The following is a 23,595-nucleotide window of genomic DNA, read 5'->3' as shown; positions in this document are numbered from 1 at the left end:
GAGCATGCGTTGATGGAGGTGGTTGGCTTTAGCACGCATGCGGATGACGGAGGGGAGGAGGGCGGACGCTACGGTTCCGCCTTAGTGTGCGCGCGCTGCTTTGAGGCCCATGTGGGAGTGTAGCGAGGAGGGAGAGAGGGCGGCTCCGGAGATGGCAGGTTCGAGTCCCGCCTCTTCAGTGGCGTTGGCGGGATTCGGTGGGGTGGGGTGGGGCGGCGCGGCAGGGAGGAATTTCAGGGTCCTGGGCCGAGTAAGTGCTGAGAACACGGGAATGAATTAGACCTAGTGTGTGCGCTGTAAGACATAACGCTCTGTGGAGGGAGACAACTAGAGCAAATCACTGAAGGAAAGGGCCCAGGTCCGGTTTGACCTTGAAGGGCGGGAAAGGGTACTCCAGGTGGAGGGAAAGGTCCAGACTGTTTTGGACTCAGAATTCCCTCTGGGTGGGAGGTGAGGCCGCAGAGACGGGCTGGTCAGATCCTGAAGGCCTGGGAGACGGAGACTGGTGGGATAGGATTGTTCAGTCTCTCGCCCGCCGCGGTGGGGGAGGAACCCAGGGATAGGGGTCGAAAATTCAAGAAGCCAGTGGCGCAGCCTTGTGCGCACCAGGGTGGGGGGCGGGGGGGGGGGGAGAAATGCCCGGCCCGAGGAGAGCGCATGCGCGCAGCGGTTTAGCTAGAGCCCGCGGTTACCACTGGGAGGGAAATAACTCCGGGGAGGAGGGAGAAGGGGCGTGTGTACAAACGTACATTCATATGTATATCGGTCAATGGGGGAATTTACCATTTTTCATTTGCAATATTACTGAAAAAAAATTTTTGTAATTTATAACTGAACAGGGGATACATGTACTTTCTGACAAAATTCAGGCAGCCACTAGGATACACAAAGTCTACTCTGGTTCTCATATTCTATTCCTGAAGCACTGGCTCCCAGTTTCCTTCTGGAATGACTGTTTAAGCAAAGCACTGAAGATAAGAGCTTGAGCCTGGGTTCCCATAAATGGCAGCTGACCTTGGCCACGTTCCTCAACCCTCTCTACCCCCCGTTTCTAAAGTGGAGATTGGCGGCACCTTATAATGTTCCTGGCAGAGTTAAATGGATGACCGTACCCAGAATAGTGCTTGGTGCGTAGTAGCACTATGTGTTGTCATTATTTTGTGCTGCGCTCACCCCCCCCCAAGCCTCATCCCTGCTGCCATTTCCTCAGTACCCGTGCCAGGTGGAACTGTTTCAACAGACTGCCACAGGCGCAGTGAAAACACCGGTCCACAGACTAAGTTGAGAGTCCTGTTGATGGATTCTCCAAAGGCTGTGAGTGTTAAGCAGAGACACGCAGGATGGACCATGCCTCTTTGTGTCTGTCCGTGTTCCTGTTTAGCGGCTTCATCTCCGGTCGTACCCATTTTTCTCAACTAAAATTTTCAATCCCAGGTCACCCTCCATGCCAGTTTTACCACTCTGAGCAACCATCAGGTGGAAATGACTTTAAAAGGGGAAAGAAGGGGCCTGGCACTGACACTGGGCCCACTGTGTACCAGGCTGTTTTATATATGTCACCATAACTTTTCCCCTTCTCCGTTTAACAGATGCAGAAAATAACAGTCTGAAAGAGAACGTCCTTACTGAAGTCCCCTAGCCAGGAAGCAGCAGGGCCTGGATTGAAACGCAAGCCTGTCTCACCCTAGAGCAAGCCCACATTTTTTTCCTCTGGCGGCGGGCAGCCTGCCTGGTGGTGAGTCAGTGGTGCAGACAAGCACCCAGAAACCTGCCTTTTCTCCTTAGTGGCATGATTGTGTGGATGTGCCATGCCCTAACCATTTCCGTATTGATAAACATTTAGGCTGTTACTGAACTTTGGTTCTTACAAGCATTTGCTGCGGTTACTAACCTTGTACATCTGATTACATGTGTGTGATAGGATTATCAGTGATATCTTGTTTGAAGTGGAATTGCAGGGTCAAAGGGTCCACGCTTGGGAATGTTGAGAGCCATGGCCACTTGATGTATTCATTTCTCCGTTGACTTCGGTGTTCATTGTATTTATATTCATATGTTGACTGAATTCTGGAACTCTAGTCAGCTGCCAGGCATGGCTGTAGGCTGGAGATCCTACAGGGAAATAGGCCAGAGCACTTGCCCTCTAGGAGCAGATATTCCAGTGAAGCAGATGATGTCAGGTAAAAGATGAGTGGAGGGGCGCCTGGGTGGCGCAGTCGGTTAAGCGTCCGACTTCAGCCAGGTCACGATCTCGCGGTCCGTGAGTTCGAGCCCCGCGTCGGGCTCTGGGCTGATGGCTCGGAGCCTGGAGCCTGTTTCCGATTCTGTGTCTCCCTCTCTCTCTGCCCCTCGCCCGTTCATGCTCTGTCTCTCTCTGTCCCAAAAATAAATAAACGTTGAAAAAAAAATTAAAAAAAATAAAATAAAAGATGAGTGGAAGGATAAGTCAGGATAAGGAAATTTTGAGTGACGGAGGTCAGAGGGGGTCAGGGAAGGCTCTCTGAGGAGATGACATTTGAGCAGAGGCCTGAACAAAGTTAAGGAACTGAAGTGTATGAAGATGCTGAAAAGCCGTGGAAAGACCTGAGGAAGAAGCGGAGTGGAGCTGGTGTTCGAAGATTGTCAAGGTGACCAGAGTGGCTGGAGCAGAGCGAGGGGAAGAGAGAAAGCATTATTTAGGAATGAAGCTATCGAGAGGGGCCAGGTTACATAGGGTCTTGTAGGCCACGGGAAGGGCTTTGGAAGTTACTTGCCGGGTGTAACAGGAAGCCGTTGGAGAGCTGTGAGCAAGGCCCGGCATGTTGAGATGTGTGTTTTATAAACATCTCTATGGTGAACACCCTGAATTTATGACTGTAGTTGCTTGTGGGGGTGAAGGTTCTAGACAGATACGGAACAGAGCTGTGAGGACGAGTGTTGAAGACTTCTGCTTTTTTGAGCAATGTGACTGTTGTCTGTGCACAGAAAAGTTAAAGTATTAAAGCAGCGCCAGTTGCTGTGAGGAGAATGGCCTGCAGCTGGGCAGGCGTGGACACAGGTGATGAGGAAGCCCATGTCCCTGCCTGGATGGGAGATGATGGTGACTCAGAAAGAGGGTTGTGTGAGAGGAGCCATGAATCAGGGATGACTTAAAAGTTATCCTAGGGGCTCCTGGTTGGCTCAGTTGGTTAAGCGGCCGACTTCGGCTCAGGTCATGATCTCGCGGTCCGTGAGTTCAAGCCCCGCGTCGGGCTCTGTGCTTACAGCTCAGATCCTGGAGCCTGTTTCAGATTCTGTGTCTCCCTCTCTCTGACCCTCCCCCGTTCATGCTCTGTCTCTCTCTGTCTCAAAAATAAATAAACGTTAAAAAAAAAAAATTTATAAAAAAAAAGTTACCCTAAAGGTTTTGGGCTTGACCAACTGGATGAAGGGTGATGCTTTTTCACGAAGATGTGGAGGAGTTCTCTTCGTGGGAAATCGACAAGCTTTGAACCTGCTGACTCTGAGATGCTCGCTGGACATCGAGTAAGGGGCGGCAGTTAGGACAGAAGCCAGGGTTGTAGACTGAAAATTTTTTCCTGACTTTTCATTGTGAAATTTTATTTTATTTATTTTCAATTTTTTAAAATGTTTTATTATTTGAGAGAGAGAGAGAGAGAGAGAGAGTGAGTGGGGGGAGTGGGCAGAGAGAGAGGGAGACACAGAAACTGGAGGAGGCTCCGAGCTGTCAGCACAGAGCCTGACTCTGTGGGGCTCAAACTCATGAACCACGAGATCTGACCTGAGCGGAAGTAAAACGCTTAACTGCCTGAGTCACCCAGGTGCCCCTCGAGCGTTTTTAAGGTGGGAGAAACTATGGCAGGTTTGTTTGCCATCAGGAGTGCTAGAGGGAAAATGGACATGGAGACTTAGGAACCTGTCCTCAAGCAGGTAATGGGGGTGGTGCTGACAGTGTACAGGGGAGAGACGGATTGGCCTTGAATCAAAGAGGGGCCAGCTCTTCCTGGTAAAAGAAAGTCATACCATCTGACATTCCCTCTGGATTGTGAAAACCGCTCTTGTTCCTTCTGTGTTGGCAGTTACTGTGCACAGCATAAAAGCTCAAGCAAGGTCTTTGGACTGCAGTCTGGCATTGATGTAAATGGTAGGGCTTCCTTTACGAACCATAATGAAGAACTGGACAGATGGTCGTGATGTTTGTTCTAAGTGGCTGGGGCCAGAGGGAGAGGACGGTGGTGGGCAGTTACAGCAAGGGATCCTGGGGAAGGATGGGGAGCCCCCTGGCAGGAGCAGCTGTGACACTGCGATTTATAATAATCTATGTGGTCTTTGCCCCTTTTCTGGCTCATAGCACCTAAAACCCTTGGAATTTTGTGCGGTGAGAGCAGAGGTGTCTTTTGTTACGTTAACGAGGTGGCTTTTGGAAAACACCTAGGTAACCTAAAGCTGGGGGCTTGTTGCCAGGGCCCCAACCTTGTAGAGGTTGAAATAGCCGGTCTGACCCTTGGCCTTCTGGAAAGGGAGAAGGGGTGGTTGGAGCTTGAATCAATCGCCAGTGGCCAATGATTTAATCAGTACTGACTTTGTAATGAAGCCTCCATCAAAACCCAAAAGGACTAAAAAAACCCCCCCAAAAACCAAAACCCAAAAGGACAGGGTTGAAAGAACTTCCAGGTTTTAGGGCATGTGAAGATTTGGGGAGAGTGGGGCTCCTGGAGAAGGCATGGTAGCTCCCACCCTTCCCCATACCTTGCCTGTGTGTCTCATCCATCTTCCTGTTCCTGAGTTTTATTCTGGTTTATAATAATTACTGATTTACAATAACCAGGAATCCAGTAAGTAAAATGTTTTTCTTGGAGTTCTGTGAGCTGCTGTAGCAGATGACTCGTACTCAAGGGGGTGTTTGTTGGAACCTGTGCTCTGTAGCTGATTGGTCCAGAAGCACAGATGATAACCTGGACTTGCCACTGGCTTCTGAAGGTTGTGCGGGGGTGGGGGGTGCGGTCTTGTAGGACTGAGCTCTTAATCTCTGGAATCTGATGCTGTCTCCAGGAAGACAGTGTCAGAATTGAGTTGAAGTATAGGACATCCAGCTGGTGTCTGAGAATTGCTTGGTGGGGGTGGGGGGGGACCCACAGACTGGAATTGGGTGTGGGGTCATTAGCAGCCAGGGTGGGGTGGGAGGAGGCTGAAGGGGGTTGTGGAGCCTGAAGAGCCCCAAGGTGAGGCCTGTGGGTGTATTAACACAGTGGAACACTATTCTGCAATGAAAAAGAGTGAGCGGCATGGATGGATCTCATAGCCACCGTGCAGACTCTAAGAAATCGGTCCACACTAGCATGTAGAGCAGGGCTGCTTTCAAAGTTGGGCAAAAGAGGTCAAGACAGTGGTTACTGGGGATGGAGTTGGGTATTGGCTGGGAGGAATATGAGAACCTTTAGAGGGCTGGAAACTTCTAGCTTGATCTGAGTGGTGGCTGCTCCAGTGAATAAATTGGTAAAAATTCAATGAGACTGCATTTAAAATGTGTGTGTTTTAAAAAAATAAAATAAAATATGTGTGATTTACGTAAAATGGATCTCCATAAAAGAAGAAATGAGCCGAGCCAAAAAGCTAGACTTTGACAGAAGGGCAGGTGGGAGCCACAGAAGTTTGAGCCAGGGCTAGGTCCAGGGACGTGTGAATGTTGGGAGAGTCCTCAGGGTCCCGGGATGCAGGTGCATGGAAGGAGAGAGGCCAGAATCTGCCTCAGCCTCAGCTCCTGACTGGCTTTCTAACTGCCACCCCTCTCTGGGCCCTCTTTTCCCCAACCAGCCCTCTCATGGGAGTGGAGGTAAAACCGGAGAGAAGTCCAGAGCATGTGAGACTGAGCTCCCTGGGGACAGACATCTGATTCGTGCCTGCGGCCCTACTCGCCCCTGATAGAAGTGCTGATTTTGTGAGGGGGAGTGCAGAAGCTGCCGGAAGGGGGGTCTCAGGACCCATGCCCCACCTTGGGAAATGGGTGAAAGTAGCGGGGCAAATCCAAGATACTTGAGAACGGGATCGCTCACGTGTCCTCTTAGTTTCTTAGTGAAAAGCCACTTCTAACCAGTTCCTGCCTTGTCACAGTGAAAACCACCTTAGCTGGAGATGAGGAATTTGGGCCCCCCAGGCGTTCAGGGTTTTCATTCAGTGATACTCACTGAGGCCCTGCATGTGCCAGCCCTTGACATTGAAGACACAGTAGAGAACAGAAGTGAAAATACGGTATTAATCATCCCTGAGCTTCTCAATGGGCCCGTTGGCTAAGTGCTGGGGCTCTGGAGCCAGGCTCCCTGGGTCAGAGCCCAGCTCCCCCTTCTCTACTGTGGCTTTGGGCAGGTTTCTTAAATCTCTCTCTGCCTCAGTTACTTTTTATGTAAAACGGGACCACACAATACCCACTTTGCCTCCTTTTTAGAGATTTTGTGCGGTCGTTTGGCAGGGGATCTGGCTGTAACACTGCAAGGAGGGCTTCCTGCAGGGGGAGGGTGTTGGAGATGTCTTCATCCAGTTCCTGTCTCCTATACTGCCAAGTGGGCTGGCGTCCAGAGGAAGGGCAATTCGTGGCAGTGGGTGGTGCAAGCCCCAGTTTAGCTCCCGGAGCCGAGGGATGAGGCTGACTGTGGCTTTGCAGGGAAATCCGAAGATAGCTCAGCAGAGAAGGATGACTCCGAGCCGGGCTTCCCCGCAGAGCGAAGGAAGCGAGGGTGAATCAGCCTCTCAAAGTGGAATGGAGCCGTTGAGGGAAGTGATGGGAAGTGAAACCTCCAAGAGGTCCAAGGCCACTCGGCCTCTGACTCACCTCAGGCAGGGCAGAGGGAGGGCTCAGCCACAGGGCAGGGCAAACTGGGTGTGAATCTGGGCCCTGCGGCCAGACCTCCAGCCTCTAGACGTGGCCCTTCCTGCAACCTCAGTCTCTGTATCTCTACAACGGGGTGGGAAGGGTTTGGTCGAGGTGATTTACAGGAGGGAAGCACACAGTAGGGCCTCCAGAACTGCTAGCCCCTCCCCCTTTCCTGTCTGAGTCTTAAGCAGATAATGAAATGAGTATGTTGGGATAGTTTGGGGTTCTTGTTAGTCTCCTGACCGGTGAGTCGTCATCTAGGTCCTGGCGAGATGAGTAGGGGAGGGAGGGCGGCAGGAGAAAGAAAAAGAGCAGCCATGCACCACATCTGAAAATCAATAGCGAAAATAAAAATGATGAACTGTCTCTCGTGTATCTGGTTCTTACTAAATGCCTGCCCGTCTGTGCCATCCCTGTTTTCATCTTCACAGCAGTTCCGTGGGAAGGTGGACCCATTCTAGAAGTGAGGTAAAATGTTCAGAGAGGTGAAGCCACTTGCCCAAAGTCACACAGGTAGTGGATGGCAGAGCTAGGCTTTGGACCCTGAACCAAATCCTGGAATTGAAGCCTTTGCTCTTAGCCTCAGATCTGTGGGGGTGGGGGTTATTGAGGACCCACAGACCTGGGAGGGCACTTAGAGGAGGGGTCTGTTTTATAGACAGGGAAACTAAGGTTCAGGCCAGACAGGGGCCTTCCACTGGATGATCTGCCTGTTGGGAGTGTACATATGTTCAGAAAGAAACAGCAACTTCGTCTGGCTTTGTTTAACATTTATTACAAAGTTAAGAGCAGAGACTGGTGAGTTGTGCCCCCCACCCGCCTTCTCCCCACCAGATACTCTGCAGCTCTGGAAAACTGTGTTCTCCTTGCTCCCCCGCCAGAGGGCGCTGCTTCTTCTCAGCCTCAGGCCTGGTTCCTTCAGCTCCCTTATCCAGCGGTAACTGAGGCATCCCAGGATCCTGGACTCTGGGCCCCCCCCCACCCCTGGTCCCCTCCTCCTCTGGGACCCAGAAGTCTCACCCCCCCAGGCACCTCCCCTTCTAACTGAAAGCTGGAGGTCATCCGTAGCAGCATAGTGAGGATGTTTTGTCGAGGGTATGTAGGGTAGTAGTGACCATTTTCCCGTTGGGGGCAGGGAGTGGGCGTGTGTGTGTGTGGCCACGGCCCTTCTCCTTGAGCCAGTGTCTCCTCCAGCAGCCATCCGTGAGTGAGCCCATCCAAAGGTGGAGCCCCCTTCGGTCCTTGCACTCGAGGTGCTTTATTCGTAGGGCTGGGTCAGGAGTAGCAGGGACAATGTCCTCGACCTCAATCCTGGGGAAAGTAGCTTGGTTCTTCCTCCATGGGTCCTGGGGAGACAAATAGAGACATGGCTAGACAGGCAGGCCAGAAGCCAGAGGGAGAGCAACAGCAGGGACACTGAGGTGGAGACAGACACCAATGGACAGAGGAGGAAGGAAGAGGGTGGGTGTACCTGCCACCAAGAGACTGGGCATTTGCACAGAGACTGAGAGCATGCCCAGAGACAGGCAGGGAGACCAAGCAAAGAAAGAGGGAGAAGATATTGAGGGTCAGCAAAGAGAAGGACTATCTCCTTCCTTTCCTGCTAGTCCAGCCCCAAACTTGAGTCCTGTCTTCCAAACAGCAGAAGAGAAAGGGTAGCCTTGTCCCCAAGACCATCCCCTGCCCCTTAGCCCCATGGGGCGCTATCCACAGGCACCATTTCTCCAGGATGTTCTGCCTGAGTCCAGCCCTCTCACCAGCTACGTGGCCTCCTGGCTTGGTTCTGGAAGCTGCTGTGGCCCCAGGGCATTGCTAAGCAGCTCGGTCAGGGTGTCCAGCTTCCGGGCCAGTGCATCCATCCGCTTCTCCAGGGCCTGATGGGAGCTGCTCAGACCCAGCTGCAGGTCACACAGGATCATGTGCATCTGGGCAGAGCGTGTCAGAGGTATCAGTGGGTGAGGTAGACTTCCCCTTATCCCAGCTGTTTGGCTCAGTGCTTTCCCTACATGGTTTAAAACACTCCTTAAAAGCGCGAGGAGTGCGAATTCTGTTCCCATTTTTACAGCTATGTAAACAGGCCTAGAGCAGTTAAAATGACATGCCCAAGGCAGCACCTAGAATAAGGCTTAGTATGTAGAAGGTAGGTGCTCACTAAACATTTGTGGAATTGATGAATGGCTTCAGAATGCACGTAGCCCTTTCATTATCTTCTCAGATGAGGATTCACAGCTTCATCCTTGAGGGTGTGTGAGCTTTCTATGAGAATTCTTGAATTCTATGTTTTTTGGCTGGATAATCTTCAGAAATTATGACCTGCCAATTCTGGCAGATCTAGGCCACCACCTCCTCCCTGAGACCTGCCATGCAGTTTAGGGGCCTGCATCTGTGACTGTGTTTACCATGGCATTGGCACCAAGGGTCACTGTTTGAATTGTCTCGGGCTAATGAGAAAAAGCAAAGGCCACCGGATAAGCAAAAGGCGCTGTGAGCCAAGCCAAGGGATGTGACATCACCACCCCAATCACTGGCCGAATCAAGTGGCCCCAGCAGAAGAATGGCAAGTGGAGTCTGCCTTGGCCAGGCCAGCGTGCCCAGGGCAGAAGCACCCGTGGCCCTGGGCCCCTCTTTACAATCACAGCAGAGACTGGCTTCTTGGAACGATGGCATCGGTCTGTGTCCGTGTTAATTTGCATTTTATTGGTTTTGCCATTTATGTTTGAATTTGGCTCGTATGTTTGCTTTGGTTTTATGTTGTCTAAGAGAGTTAGAAGGAATGTTATCTGCCCACATGTAACACGACAATAAAAATGATTTAAAACTAAATGCTGGAGTTCTTACACGATTTAAGTTTAAAAGGGATCTGTCCCCTACATGAGTTTAAGAAACTACTGAATCATTCATTCAACCACAAACCTTGGTCAAGTGCGTGTGTGTGCCAGACCCCTGCCAGTGTTCTGTATGCCGGGACCAGATTTCCCTACCAGTGCCGCGGCCCCGAACTCCCTTTTCTTCCAGACCCCTCCCACCGGGCCCCGGTACCTTGGAGATGTCCACCATGGAGTTCACTTGCTCCCGGAGCTTTCTGTGTTTCAGCCGCACCTGGCGGAACCTGTGGGAAGAGGTGCGAGGTTAGAAGTGACCCTTGCTCAGGGATGGATAAGGGGAGAAGAGACTCACAGAGACACGGAGCAGTGGGGAAGGGTTTCCAGAGAGCTGCACCCGTGAGCCCATCTTCCAGGTAGAGACCCAGGTATCCTGACCCACATGTGGAGTGGCACGGACCCACAGACACTGAGACGTGCAAGATGAATCATCAGAGTCACTGTGAGGTCTAGGTGGGCATCTGTTCGGTGAGACCGCACATGGGTGTCCTGACCCGGGCACGCACTCACGCTCGCTCACACACACTATGCAGAATGGAGGAGATGTGCACAGAGAGGCCCTCACCTGTTGATGGCAGCCAGCAGCCTGCGCTGGTGCCTTCGGGCAGCTCCACGCTCCTTCCTCCGTGTGTGTTTATAGAACATCCAGGCCTCTTGCAGCACTCGGGCAGCTGATTCCTTCATCTGAGGGTGGGCACGGTGTCAGCGGAGACACCCCTAGGGCTCTGGGACAGGGGCTGGGGCCTGGACTCCCTGGTCTGAGGGAAGGGAGGGTTGGAGGCTGGGGCAGGAGGGGATGGGTGGGGACTCCTGGGTCTGAGGGAGGCGTGTGCTGTGGGTGCCATGTGCCCATCCTCACCTCTTTGGCATATTGGATGTCCATCATGAAGTTGTGCACGTGCTTCTCTGCTTTATTAAACTCCAGCTTCCGGGCCACCACGGCCACCAGCAGGGCCGTGCAGCAGACCCCCTGTGGGCACAGCAGACGCGATGACAGGAGGCCTCTGAGGCTCCTGTGCCACCAAACTCTCTCCTTGAACCCTCACAACAGCCACAGAAGGCAGGCAAGACCACCCCTAGTTGACAGACGAGCAGGCCCAGGGAGAACCACAGTCCCACAGCTGTGGGTAGAGGGGTAGAGCTAGGATCACAAGTCACATGTCTGAGTCCCACTCATGTGTAGCATTCATACCACCAGAACATCCTCTTTCGTTAAGGGCGTGATTGGAGAAGGAGAGATTCTGGGCGAGGGGCAGTCCCCACCCCTGCCTCCCCATTGCTCTCACCCAGTTGGCAATCAGATCACTGAGGTTATCCCTCAACCTCCTCCCACCCCTGTGGCTCCTGCCCACTCCTGGCTACGTCCCTTCCCTCCTGGACCATCTCCAGCCTCCCCTCTCCTGACCTTGACCTCAGGGAGATCTAACAATTATGACCCTGCCCCCTTACCCTAATCTAGGCTCCCCCTGCCCCAAACTTCTTAGCCTGGCTTTCAGAGGCTTCCAACTTCTAGGCTTTGCCTCCAGACAACTCAGCCTGGCCTCATTGTGCCTCAGCTGCCTGAACGCTTTGGTCCGTAAGCTTCTCCCTTCTCCCAAGGCCTCTGACCCATCAGCTGCTCAGTGGCACCTGCTGTGCTTCCTTACAATAAATTTTCTTCTGGAGCCTTCCTCTTCCCCAAGCTGTATCTCAGCTCACAAAACCTCTGAACAATTTACTTGTTGCAAACATTGGTTCCCCGACTGCTTGTGTTCAAAGCCCAGCTCTGAGCGTGTTCCTTGATCTCTCAGTGTCTCACTTTCTTCCTGTGAAATAGGCACACCCTCACATTATGACCCTGTGGATTCCTTAAGTTAACACCTGGAAAGTGTTCAGAGCAGAGACTGGCACAGAGTATGTGCTCAGTAAAGTTGGCTATGATTATTCCATTATGCTGGGGAACCTCTCACCCAGGAGTTGGGCTGTGAGCTCTAGTGCAAATTGCCTGATCTTTCTAGGTCTCTCCTTGACCAAGGTTTCTCCTTGTGTCAAATGAGGGAGGAGGTCCCAGGCAGCCCTGAGGGTTCCTGACCTTTTGGGAGTGTTTCCTTGGTTGAACCTCTACCCCTCTTTGCTGGTCCCAAAGACTCACCCCTGGGGAGGGGATCACACTTAACTATCACCCCATCCATCACCAGTGGGCCCAGGGCTTGGAGATGCAGCATGTCCTTTCTGGGACAACATCAGGGCTGGGGGCTGGCAGCCCGAGTCCCTGAGTGTGGGAGGAGCCATATCTCATGAGGAGGTGAAGGCCAAGGCCTTGAGTGTTGGGTCCTGGATGGGGCTAGGGACCAGGTGGGGGGAACTAGATGCCTGGGTCTATGAAAGAAAGCTGGTAGATGTCAGGATTCAGGAGGAGGCTAGCTCTGGGGACCCTTTGCCTCATCCTTGAGAACAGAGGAGCTAGGGTGGGGACAGCTGGATGCTTAGGACTAGTTAACAAATAACAGCCCTCTCACCCCCACCCCCTAACCCATATACTGAACATTTCCTACGTGCTCGGTGCTGTCTGACACCCTTTATGTGGTTTAATTAATTTAATCTCAGGAACCCCATGAGGACTATGCTAATATCAGCATGTTCATTTTATAGATGAAGAAACCAGGAGATTATAAGGCTTGATCCCTGCTTTGAAGTGGCAGAAACAGGATTTGAATCCAGGCAGCCTGACCCTACAGGCATGCTTTTGATAAATCTATAGCCTTAATGGAGGCTAGAGACTGGGTTCCTGAATCCTGGAGGAGCCTAGCACTGGGAAATCAGGTGTCTGTGTCCTAGACAGTTAGTTGAGAGGGTAGGGGTGTGAGGGGCAGGGTGTCTGAGCCTTCATGAGGCTCAGGGCTGGATTCCTGGATTCCGGAAGGAAATAGGGCTGGGAAGTCAGGGGCCTGTTTTCTTGAGGACGGTGAAGCCTAGGGTCCTAGGTTCCAAAGAGAGCAAGGACTTATGGGATAGATTCCTGGGTTTTGTAAGGAAATGGGGCAGTGGGTGTCCAGACACCCAAGTTTCTTGGGAGTGTCCTTGAATGCCTTTGTTGGCTCCATGATTTCCTGGGGCCCAGAGGATGAGCAATTTGGGACAGGGGTAGGGTCCCTGAGGAGGCTGTACTCACCATGACTCCAGTGCAGAGGCAGACAATCTTGCCCCACATGGTGCCTGGCACCACATCCCCATAGCCAATGGTCAGGAATGTGATGGGGATCAGCCACAGTGTGTCCGAAAGGTGTCCGGTGGCATTAACAGCCTGCCTGTGGGGAAAGAGGAGTTAGTTCTGAAACCTCACCCCAGGGGTTTCCATGATGTCTGATATTCTCCTTCCTAACACACCTACAGTCCCCAGAAACAGAGAAAAAGTCAGTAAGTTCTGGGCTTTGGAGAGCCTGCCCGGCTTCCTCTCTGCTGTGTGAGCTGGGCAAGAGAGGCTCGGCCACTCTGGGCTATGGAATTTGAACCTGGATCCAACCAATTCCAAAGCCTGTTTGGTTTTAGCTAGGTTACCAGGACTGTTGCTTTCAGAGTGTATTGTTGGAGGGTTGAGAGGGGGCAGAAACCCAGCCCAAAGTCCACTTGTCCACCCTGACAGTGATCCCATCTACCTGGAGGAAGGGGAGTCTTTTTCTTAAAAAAAAAAAAAAAAAAAAAAAAAAAAAAAAAAAAAAAAAAATTACATATCTATATCTATCTATCTATCTATCTATCTATCTATTTATGGTAATCGACACCAATGTGGGGCTCAAACTCACAACCCCAAGATCAGGAGTCTCATGCTCCACCTATAGAGCCAGCCAGGCACCCCAGGGGCCCCTTTTTCTAATGTCTACAAAGATGTTGTATGGCCTATGGGTGCCCCATCAAGACTAAAAAGGCAGGACCCTGTCCTCCCTTCCCCTCACTTCACGGAAGGAGACATTTAGTTCCAGCCATGGAAGGGATTGAAGATCCTGATTTGTCTAACTCAAGCCCACAGACCACTTGCATCGGGGTCAGCAGGGACAGCTTCATTCATGATGCCCCTAGACCCATCACAGCCACTACTCTCTGGAGGCAGGGACTGAATTTACACTGTTAATTCCCACTCCCTTCATCCGGAAGGACATTCAGGTTTGAGGACTTCTGTTTTGGGATTTAGAAATTTGACCCCCTCCCACCCTCCCATTTTTCAAACGAGAAACATGGTGGGAGGAAAACAGATTCTGCAAGATGAAGGAGTTGAAAATCATGAAAGATTAGAATTGCTGGGGAGACTTGAAAGATGGTGGGCTTTGACACCCATTTTACAGATGAAGGAACAGAGGGTCAGAGAGGAAGGATCTAAAGCCAGTGCTTGTCATTCCCTCCCTCTTTTCAAGAATCCTTTGCCAGAGGTACTGAACCAGAGGTTCCCAAACTTGAGCAGGGATCAGAATCACCTGTTAAAACAGATTGCTTGGCCCCACCCACCAGAGTTTTAATTTGGTAGGTCTGGGTAGGGCTTGAGAATTTGGATTTGCAGCAAGTTCCCAGGTGATGCTGCTGGTCCGGGAACCACACTTTAAGAAACACCGACTAAGATTACCTTCGCTTTCTTTATCTGTAAGAGAGAAACTGAGGCCCTGAAAGGCTACAGGCCCAGCATCCAGTCTGTCCAGCAGGCAGCCTGGAATCCTGTATCCATTCCCAGCAGGGAATTTCCTTCCAGAGCAGCCCCAAATCACCCCCTGTCCCAGGATCACAGGGAGTGCCCACAGAGCATCTCTGTGATAATTCGGAAAAGGTGTCACTGACCTCCAACAGGGCAGTCGCGACCCTTGGCCGGGCGCCAGAGACTGAATAGATGCCTGGAAACCTGAGACAGGGCAGGTGTGGGAGTGGGAAGGGAAGGGCTTGCTAGGGCCTGTGTGTGTCTGGGGAGACTGGAGGTGGTCAGTTGGTTCCTCTCACCCCAGTGGATGAGTGTGGACGAACAGCTTTCTCCTCCGCTTTGCCCCCAAGGGGCCCAAGCTGTACCGCCATCCAGGGAAGCTGTGGCTGTAAGCGGCTCCCTCGGATGCTCCAGGTACCCCGACCCTCCACCCCCAGTACCCTCACCTCTCGGCCACCGACAGCACCCAGGCGGTGGTGAGCCAGAGGCCAAGCGTGAGGCAGAGCAGCAGGCGACCGGGGTGCGTGTTCATGTACAGCTTGGCCACGAACCAGTGGCGGAAGCGGACCTGGTTGAGGGCGCCGATGCTGCGGTAGGACGCGTTGAGCAAGACGCCGCTGCGCAGGAGGACGGCGCGGGGCACCAGGTAGAGGCGCAGCAGCATGGCCAGCGACAGCAGCGCCTCCCCCTCATCCAGGAAGCCCGGCCAGGACTGCGTCGCCGCGGACCGGGACCCTAAACCCTGAGCGCACCGCGGCCCCCGCACCGGCGCTGGGTGCAGAGCGCACACGGCCAGCTCCAGCACGATCTGCGCCGCCTGCCGCCCGGTCAGCGCCACGCGCCAGTCCCGGAGCCCGTTGTCGGTCATGAACAACTGCGGGGAGGGGACAGAGTGGGGAGGCAGGGGGTCACACGAAGGTCAAGAGGCCGCCTGCCTGTCTGCGTCTGCCTGCGTCCGAAGATAAGGGGGACGCGCCCACCGGGGCCCTGGGTGCGGGGGAGGCGGGGAGGGAGGCAGCACAGGTCGGGCAGGTGGGACTGGGGAGGGTGGGGAAGGAGTGGGACAGGATCTGAGGAGGGCGTCTCTGCACCTTTTCCCACCCCCACCCCCAGTTTCAGCCCACTTCCAGAACTTTCTGTGTGCCCCACATTGTTCTATGTATGGAAGATACAGGTGAGGAAAACAGAAACCCCTGCCTCCCTGGAGCTTACAGTTCACATCCACGGAGCCCTCTCCACCTCCTGCTTCTGGGGACACGGGTAGTAACTAACTGTAAACCGCACACCATTAGCAATGGCTATAGGTGACATTTTACAGGGCACTTTGGACGTGCCAGGCACTACTCTCTCTCCTTTTCATGTTTTGACTCAGGGAATGCTGAGATTGAAAAGAGTGAGATTGAAAGCATTATGAGGCCCATTTTACAGATGCAGAAACTGAGGCCCAGCACACTGAGCTATATAAATCGAGGCCATTTCACCTTTTGAATGACTGCTGTTAATGATAATACGTACTTTTTACTGAGTGGGCATCACAGGGGGAATTATTACATATGGCCAGTAACCCCCATTTTATAGGGTAAAGGGGGAAGGAATAGAGGCAACAGGATCCTGGGATGTGGGGGGTGGGATGAGGGGAGAGGGGTGGAGAGTTGAGTGTCTGGATGAGATATGAGATGGGAGGGGGGCGAAGGGTGGAAAGATACCCCACCCACCCCCCGCCAGGTCTAGAGGGTAATTGTCAGAGAGGTGGGGAGCTCAGGAGTAGGGAGGGACCTTCAGGCACAAAGCCTGGAATGGTGGGGCCTCAAGGATGGAGGACAGAGATCTGGGGGGGCTGGGCCTGGAGTGGGGGTGCCTGGGGGTGAGAGTTCTCAGCACCCCAGGGCTGCAAATGGAGCACGGGACTGGGTTGCTCCAGGAGGCTCTGTCTGTCTGTCTGTCTGTGGTTATTCTCATCTCGGTGGGTGAGGCTGTGGACAAATCTTAGGGTGGAGAAACCTCATTACTCAGACCAGGAGGAGGAGTGTGGAAAGTGTGAGCCGACAGGGTGTGGTGGGGGCTGGGGGGGAGCAAGGAAGGGGCCCCCGGGGTGGGGCCCGCCCTACCTGGACCTCTTTGGCGTGAAATACCACGATAAGACAAAGAAGCAAGAAGGTGGAAATGCTGATCATGCATTTAACCAGGAACAGGTAGAGCGCCCACTGTTGGGAGGGATAGAAAATGGGGTAAGATTCCAGGCCCCCTCTACCTTCCTCCCCAATGCCATCCCTTCTCAGTTCCCAATTTCCTGGCCTCCTCCGCCCATCCCCCTGCCTGTCTCCCCCCGCCCCCCCCTCCCCCCACCAAAACCTGGTTCTACCTGATATCTCAGTTTGGGGGAACTCTCAAAACCATCATAGGGTCCCCAGGGAGAGTGTCCTTTTCCTTCCCAGCCCGACAGCCTCCTCTTCAGCCACTCTCCTAGGACCCACACCTGAGGGGGGACCTTGCAATCCCTTTTAAATTCCCCCAACCCCTTCCCCATCAAAACACTATTCCTCAAGTGTGGGGTGGGGGGGGGGTCTAGAAACACACACCTGGCCTTTAGGAAGTTCCCCCCCTCTTCCCTTCTCACACAGCTGGTCCTGCCCTAGAAAGCAACCTGCCCTAGAAGGTTCTACCGTCTTCTCGGTTCCCCCAAGGAGCCTAGAGATTCTTTCTCAATACCCAAGGGGTAAATGGCACCCCCCTCCATCCAGGGCACTGGGTCCCTGAGACCCCAGCCCCAGCTCTGAGGAAGGCCACTGAGTCCTGTCCCCTGTGTCTCCTTCCCATTGCTCTCTCTCCTGGCTCTAAGCCCAGGGCAGATCTGGCCGGAAGCACATGGCCTCCAGAAACCACGGAGAGATTTTTCCCCCCCTTCTCTTTGTGTGGCAATACCTTGGAGAGATCTAGAATTCTTGAAGGAGGGATTTAGGCAGGACTGGGATTGCTGAATACCATTGCAGGAGTGGGGAGGGGTCCCCACCTGAGGAGTGTTGTTAGTGGGGAGGGGACCACCCGGGCTCCCACGCTGAGCTTAGCACCTACTTCCCCTCTCAGATGGCTGCTGGCTCCCCTGGGGCCAGGGCCCCACCTCCTGTGCAGGGGAAGAGGGCCAGTTTCCCGCCCCAGGGGGCCTGCCCCCCCACCCCTCCCAGAACAATGGTGCTGTTGTTCCTAGCCCTCCCCTACCCCTTCATCCTGCTAAGTCTCCCTAATTCCCTTGTCTCTTTCTTCAGTGTGTCTCAGACTCCACTAGACACACCCCCTGCCCACACAGCACCCCACTTCTCTGGTGGCCCTCTCTACTTTGCCGGTTTCTCTCCCCCCAAATCCCTGACTCAGTCTCTCGGGATGCTTCTGCTTCTATCTCTATTTGTGTTTGAGGGCCTCTGTTTCTGCCAGGCTTTCCATCTCCCTGTGTGTAGCTCACTTGGGGAGCTCTCGCTGTCTCTCTGTGTGACTGTACTTCTGTCTCTCACTGCATCTCTGTCTCTGTCTCCTACCGCCTTTGTCTCTCTGTGTATCTCAGTCTCTCTGTGTCTCTGTCGCTCAGTGGCAGCCTCTCTGTGCCTCTCTCCGCCCCTCCCCCTGCTCATATCTCCATCTTGTTCCCTGCACCTGTTCTCCTCCAGCCCCTCCCCCCCCCCAGCAGGTGTCCGGGGCCCTGCAAAATGAGCCCATAAGATTGAGATGGAGGTGGGGAGCAGGGATGGATGTTGTCAAGGCACAAGTGGAAAGGGGGCTGAGGAGGACCCTTAGGGCCACGTATCTGAACCCTCACCCCCAGTTTACAGATGGGGAGACTGAGGCTCAGAAAGCCACAGCACCTTCTCCAGAGTCCAACTGCCACAGGCAGCAGCCTGGCAGGCAGCAGAGGGAAGGAAGAAATGAGAGACGAGAAGGTGGAGGGAGGGAGTGGGGTAGGAAAGACCCCCCTGTCCTTTCCCATCTGTGGAGCTCACGTCCTCACCTCCCCTGCTGGGCGGGGTGCTGAAGCGTGGGAGCGGCGGGTAGGCTCTGGCCATGCTTCCTGTTGGCATGGGCTTCGGTGGCCCCACCCCCTCTGTCCCCGCTGCCCTGGCCTCAGCTGCCCGGCCAGAGGAAGCCAGCCTGCTCTGACCCTGCATGTGGCTCCTGATCCCTTCGGAACTGCCCTCCTCCCCTGCCCCCAAATCCAAGCCTGAGCCTCCCTCCTCCAGGAATCCCCCAACCCGGTCCTCAAGTCAGTCCCCCCCAAGCCAGCCCAGTTCCACATCCCTTACCCCAGACAGTTCTCCAACCCCTCCTTTCCGGTTAAGCAATTCTGTTCTGTCCTCAATCCACGGATCCTGACCCCTGTCCTCCATCTGCCCCATCACTGCCCAGACCCGGGCTGGAATGCGCCCAGAGCCTGCTCAGACCTGTCCTGGCCCCACCTGTCCTTTTCCTTCCTACTCACACTATCCTCAGTCGGGCCCCCTTCCCACAAAGGCGCTCTAAGCCTCGTTCTTCCGACCCAGAAGCTTGGGCTCCCAGCCTCCTCCCCTGGGACCTACGAGTCCAGGCTTCTGCACACCTACCTCTCCACTATGTCTCAGACTAAATAGCAGGTAGACTGTGGGGAGGTTGGGAATGACGGACATGCGGAGGGGCCGGGGTGGTTTTCCGTTTCCCACCCCCACCCCAGCCAGTTTCTTGGGCTCTCAGCCCTTTGCAGCCAAGGCACTAGGTAAAGGTTAGACTTTAGATAAGGACCAAGGAGCCGCCGCCTACTGGAAGAAGTTCGTTTTTCTCCCCACCCTCCCTTCACTGACCCTGAGGCTGTCTCTCCTCTAATGGGCTCTTGGGAGACTGGAGGATCTGATCAGCCACCCCCTGGCTCCAGGGGTCCTGGACCTCCAGCTGTCCAATTGCAAACCTTCAAATACTGAGACACTGTGACCCCGCTTCCTTTTGCAGAGAGAGCCCTGAGCATTTACCTCCCCTGGGTCCTAGGAGTCCGGCCCCCCAGCCCCCTCCTCCCTCACACCCAGGAGTCTGGGACTTCCGCCTCCTCCTCAGACCCAGAAGCACAGACCCCCTCACCCCTCCTCCCTCAGACTTCAGGCTCCAGACCCTCAGCGGCTCCTCTCTCAGACCCAGGGGTCCAGGTCTCCTAGCCCCTCCTCCTTCAGGCCCAGGAGTCTCTCCCCCCAGCCCCTCCTCCCTCAGCCCCCAGCCTCCCAGGACCCAGGATAAGAGTTCCACTCACCGGGCACCCTCCAAACCATAGCATCTCCGCGTGCAGCACCATGAGTCCGATGCCAGTTCCCGCCAGTGCCAGTGCCCAGCCAGCCAGCCACTTCTCCTGCTCCAGCAGCCGCTTTCGCCGCTGTAGGGCCCCCAGGCCTGGCACCAGCTCCCCGCCCATGGCCCCTGCGGTCTTGGGGCTCAGCCAGCTTCCTGCCCAGGGTCCCCCACCTCGCAGCACACAAAGGGCAGCCACTGTGGCTTGCAGGTCCTCAGCCTGCTCTGCTCCTCGCTCTGGGGCTCTTGCTTTGAGGCACGGAGGGAGTCTGTGCCCTCTGGGGGTGGTGACGGTTGGGCAGGGCGGGGAGGGGCTGGCGTGGCCCTTGGGCAGAGGGGAGGCTCCCCAACCTCCCTTCTCGGTCTAAGGAGGGACTGGGGTGTGTCTCGGGGCAGAGCAAGGAAGAGGCGTGCATCCACGTGGATAAAGACACATGCTTCTGGGACACAATAGGTTTTGTCACACACAACGGTCTGTGCCCTGTAATACACACCTTCACTCAGCCACACCCAGACACCACAAGACGCGGGGTGATGAACCTTCACACACGGCATGGCCGGAGACGGAACCTAACACACATGGGCACACAACACAACCTACACCGAGTGACTCACAACTCCCGATGAGCTCTGAAACCCACAGCCACACCCAGACACCACACATGCGGTGTGACCCACGCCGGCACTCAGCGAGGCAGGCACTGCCCCGGGTCGCACGTGACCACCCAAATATTGTCCACACACAGGCACAAACATGACAATCAAAAGGGACACAACATTCTCCGACACAAATAGCCACACCCAGACCCCCGCACATGGTGCACGGCCACAGCTACATTAGCATAACACATACCAGTTTTCCCACAGACACACAATATGTATTGACTCAGTGACAGCCAGATGTCGCACTCAACATCTATGTAAACAATGCGCTAGTAAGTGTCCCAAACATTCTACACCCGCGGAATGACACCCGACGTGTGCAGACACACCACGTTTAGGGACACACCAGTGGCCGTCCCCCAGCGCCAGCACAGCGAGAAATGCACACCGATCCACATCATGGCACCTGGCGACCCGGGCGCACAGGCTCAGAATGACTTGCAGCACAGACAGACTGACTGTGCCACACAGTATACCCCGGGGCACAATGCCATCCAGACGCGTAGTTAGAACAACATAAATGGACCCACGGAGAGACCTACACTGCACAGCGACACATAGAAAAAGCCCCAAACAGCACGTGCCCAGAGTAAGACATCCTGCTCTATTTTGGTGCATCACGGAGGACAGAACCCAGAGCGGTGCCCCACGGGGGAGGGAGCCCCATGCAGCTGGGGCACAGTCTACCCGGACCACGACGCCTAAATGCAACACGCACAGAGTAGGGCACGCAGTATCTCCTCTGACTGACAAGCCACATCCGAACTACACCCCACACGGCCCGGTGCATGATGCACTCCAACACGCATGGCCACACCAACACACAAACACAACATACACAGAGTCCTACACGGACACAGAATGACACAAAGCACACCGACACGGTATTTCCCGGCACCATCTTTCACAAAACACCGTGCGTCGCAAAAAAACAGCAGATGTGATCCACTGGCCCGGCCGACACCCGGGCCCGCAACGACAGCACGCACAACACCGGGGCGACGCCCTCCAGTGCAGCAGAATACACAGCCACACAAACAGTACGCTCTGCGTGCGAGCACCCAGGCTGTGTTCATGGTGGGGAAAGGAGAGGCCCCCGCGATGGACACGCCTAGACATGACACACAGGGTCGCATCTCTGAATGACAGCTCACCACGACACACGCAAGCCCCATGACGAGACGCAACCCACAGCGACGTTACAGAACGGCCCACGCGTGCAGAGTGACGCACGGTGACTCCTAGCGTGACCCACAATGCAGAACGCCACCACACGCAGCGCACGGAGATAACACACGGACCTGGACGTGTGCATCTGGACACAGACGGGACCGTCCTCCGGCCACACGCGAGGAGACACTGGCACGCTACCATGAGACACACACCTTGCACACGCTGACCTCCGGGACACAGCCCGCACCTGCAGGGATCGCGCAGACGGAACCCCTCTCCCTCCCATGTCATATGTCACGAAGAGACACGGCCCCACCAGCCACAGGGAATCGAGACACTCATGCACAAACACGTCCAGCGACACACCCAGCAACGCCAAACGGCACACACGGACACACCGGGTGGCAACAGCACAGCTCGTGCCATGCCTGCTCCAGGGCACACTTGTGATTCCCCCCTCGGGGTGCAACGCAGCGGGAGAGTGATGGGGACACCCCCCGGGCACACCCACACACCACGCGCATGCCCGCGGGGAAAAAACACTGCCCCTGGGCACTCCTGAGGCTGCAGCCTGGGCGCCCCCCCACTCCCCCGCTAGCTGCCACCCTTGTGGCCCGGCCCGGGTCTCTCTGCGCCTCTTGTCCTCCCTCTCTGGTTCCTAGGCCTCACCTCGGGCCCCTCCCTCAGCCTCTCCTGCTCTGGGAGCCTCCAGGTCCTGCCTTGCCTTGGTCTCTGCCTTTCCCTGTCTCTGTTGTTCTCTCCTCTATGCCTTCACCTCTATGTCTTGTGGCTCTGTCTCAAGTCTAAGTGTCTCTGACTCTCTGTTCATTTGTCTGTTTCCATTTCTCTCTCTCTGGCTCTGTCTCTCGGCCTCTTCGTGCCCCTCGGGTGTTTCTTTCATTCTGTCTCCTGTCACTGTCTCTCTGTCTCCATCTCTGTCTGTGCTCTCTCTCCATGTCCCTGTCTCTTGCCGACCCTAGGTCTCTCTGTCTCTGTCTGTGACTCAGTTTCTCTGTCTCACTGTCTCCCTGCCTCCAGACCTCCCTTTGGCTTTCTCTCTGTCTCTCTGTCTCTGGCCCTGCCTCTCTCTCTGGGCCTCTCCATGCTTGTCTCTGCCTCGGTTGGTCTCCTCTATCCACCAGCACAGCTGGGGGACAGCCTTGCCCTTTCTAGGTCCACCCAGGCCCGCTCAGGGCCACGAGGCCAGAGGCAGAGGCCGCGGCTGCCCGGGTCAGAGGCCATGGAAACGAGACCTCCAGCCCCGGCCCCTGCACAGCCGTGCCTCAGTGCAGACCTTAGTGAAAACTAATGGGGTAGGGGGAACAATCCAAGAGAGAGAGACAGATGGAGAGGGCAGAATTTGAAAAAAAACCAAAGAGATGGAGAGAGGAGATGTGGCGGTGAGGGGAAAGCAGAAGCTGGGATCAAGACGTGGAAGTTAGAGCAGACAGAAGTTTTGTCTCCAAAGAGACCAACTCAGACAGAAAAACGGAGCAAAGGCTGGCCTCGGGAGAGGCCAGGGTGGGCAACAGTGAGGTCACAGTGGGAAAGGCACTTGCCTCCGAACGGAAGTTCTGGGATGTGGGGGTCAGTCGGTAGGACACACGGCTCCAGAGCCAGCTCCCTCCAGCCCAGGGAGGGGCTGAGCCGGGGGGTGGGGGTGACTCAGGGCCCCAGAGCTTCCTGTGACTCAGCCCTTGGTCCCAACCCTGAAGGGGGGAGTGGAGAGGGAGAGGGGTCTCTGTAAAAGAGAGGGAAGAGGAATACCAGAGGACCTCCCTGCCTAGGTTGCCCACCTCAGAGGAGGGGGTGGGGCTGCTGATTGGGACTTTGAGGGGAGGAGAGGTCTGGGGGCCTGGACTCCTGGGTCTGAGGGAGGAGGGGCTGGGGGCCTGGACTCCTGGGTCTGAGGGAGGCGGAGACTAGAGGCCTGGACTCCTGGGTCTGAAGGAGGCGGGGACTGGGGGTCTGGACTCCTGGGTCTGAGGGAGGAGGGGCTGGGGACTGGACCTCTGGGTCTGAGGGAGGAGGGGCTGGGGGCTGGACTTCTGGGTCTGGGGGGGGGGGGCTGGGGGCCT

At 55.0% G+C, this 23,595-nt stretch overlaps 1 protein-coding gene and 1 long non-coding RNA gene across 4 annotated transcripts; one reads left to right on the top strand and one right to left on the bottom strand.

The window, feature by feature from the left end:
* The first annotated feature begins 20 nt into the window (after positions 1–20).
* LOC102899751 lies at positions 21–9,670 on the top strand. 2 transcript variants are annotated; one of them, XR_006590158.1, is made up of 3 exons: positions 21–158; positions 1,590–1,735; positions 5,794–9,670. It is a non-coding gene; the product is annotated as an uncharacterized LOC102899751 (long non-coding RNA). The 2 variants fall into 2 exon arrangements; XR_002738684.2 differs by lacking the exon at positions 5,794–9,670 and having other exon boundaries at positions 1,590–1,855.
* On the bottom strand, positions 7,603–23,299 carry KCNN4 (potassium calcium-activated channel subfamily N member 4). Of its 2 annotated transcripts, XM_006941172.5 has the most exons (9): positions 19,647–23,221; positions 16,498–16,593; positions 14,836–15,263; positions 12,881–13,016; positions 10,589–10,699; positions 10,295–10,413; positions 9,887–9,956; positions 8,605–8,772; positions 7,603–8,193 (listed from the first exon to the last, which is right to left on the bottom strand). In XM_006941172.5, exons 1-8 carry the CDS (start codon positions 19,803–19,805, stop codon positions 8,608–8,610), a joined length of 1,284 nt encoding a protein of 427 aa, XP_006941234.1. In that variant the 5' UTR covers positions 19,806–23,221; the 3' UTR covers positions 7,603–8,193; positions 8,605–8,607. The 2 variants fall into 2 exon arrangements, with proteins under 2 accessions (XP_006941234.1, XP_044901486.1); XM_045045551.1 differs by having other exon boundaries at positions 7,603–8,772; positions 19,647–23,299.
* Between the last annotated feature and the right edge of the window lie 296 nt (positions 23,300–23,595).

The sequence above is a fragment of the Felis catus genome, chromosome E2, assembly GCF_018350175.1.
Source record: "Felis catus isolate Fca126 chromosome E2, F.catus_Fca126_mat1.0, whole genome shotgun sequence".
In the NCBI taxonomy this organism is placed as follows: domain Eukaryota; kingdom Metazoa; phylum Chordata; class Mammalia; order Carnivora; family Felidae; genus Felis; species Felis catus.
The sequence above is the reverse complement of the archived record's forward strand: the minus strand, read 5'-3'. Positions and strand labels throughout refer to the sequence as shown.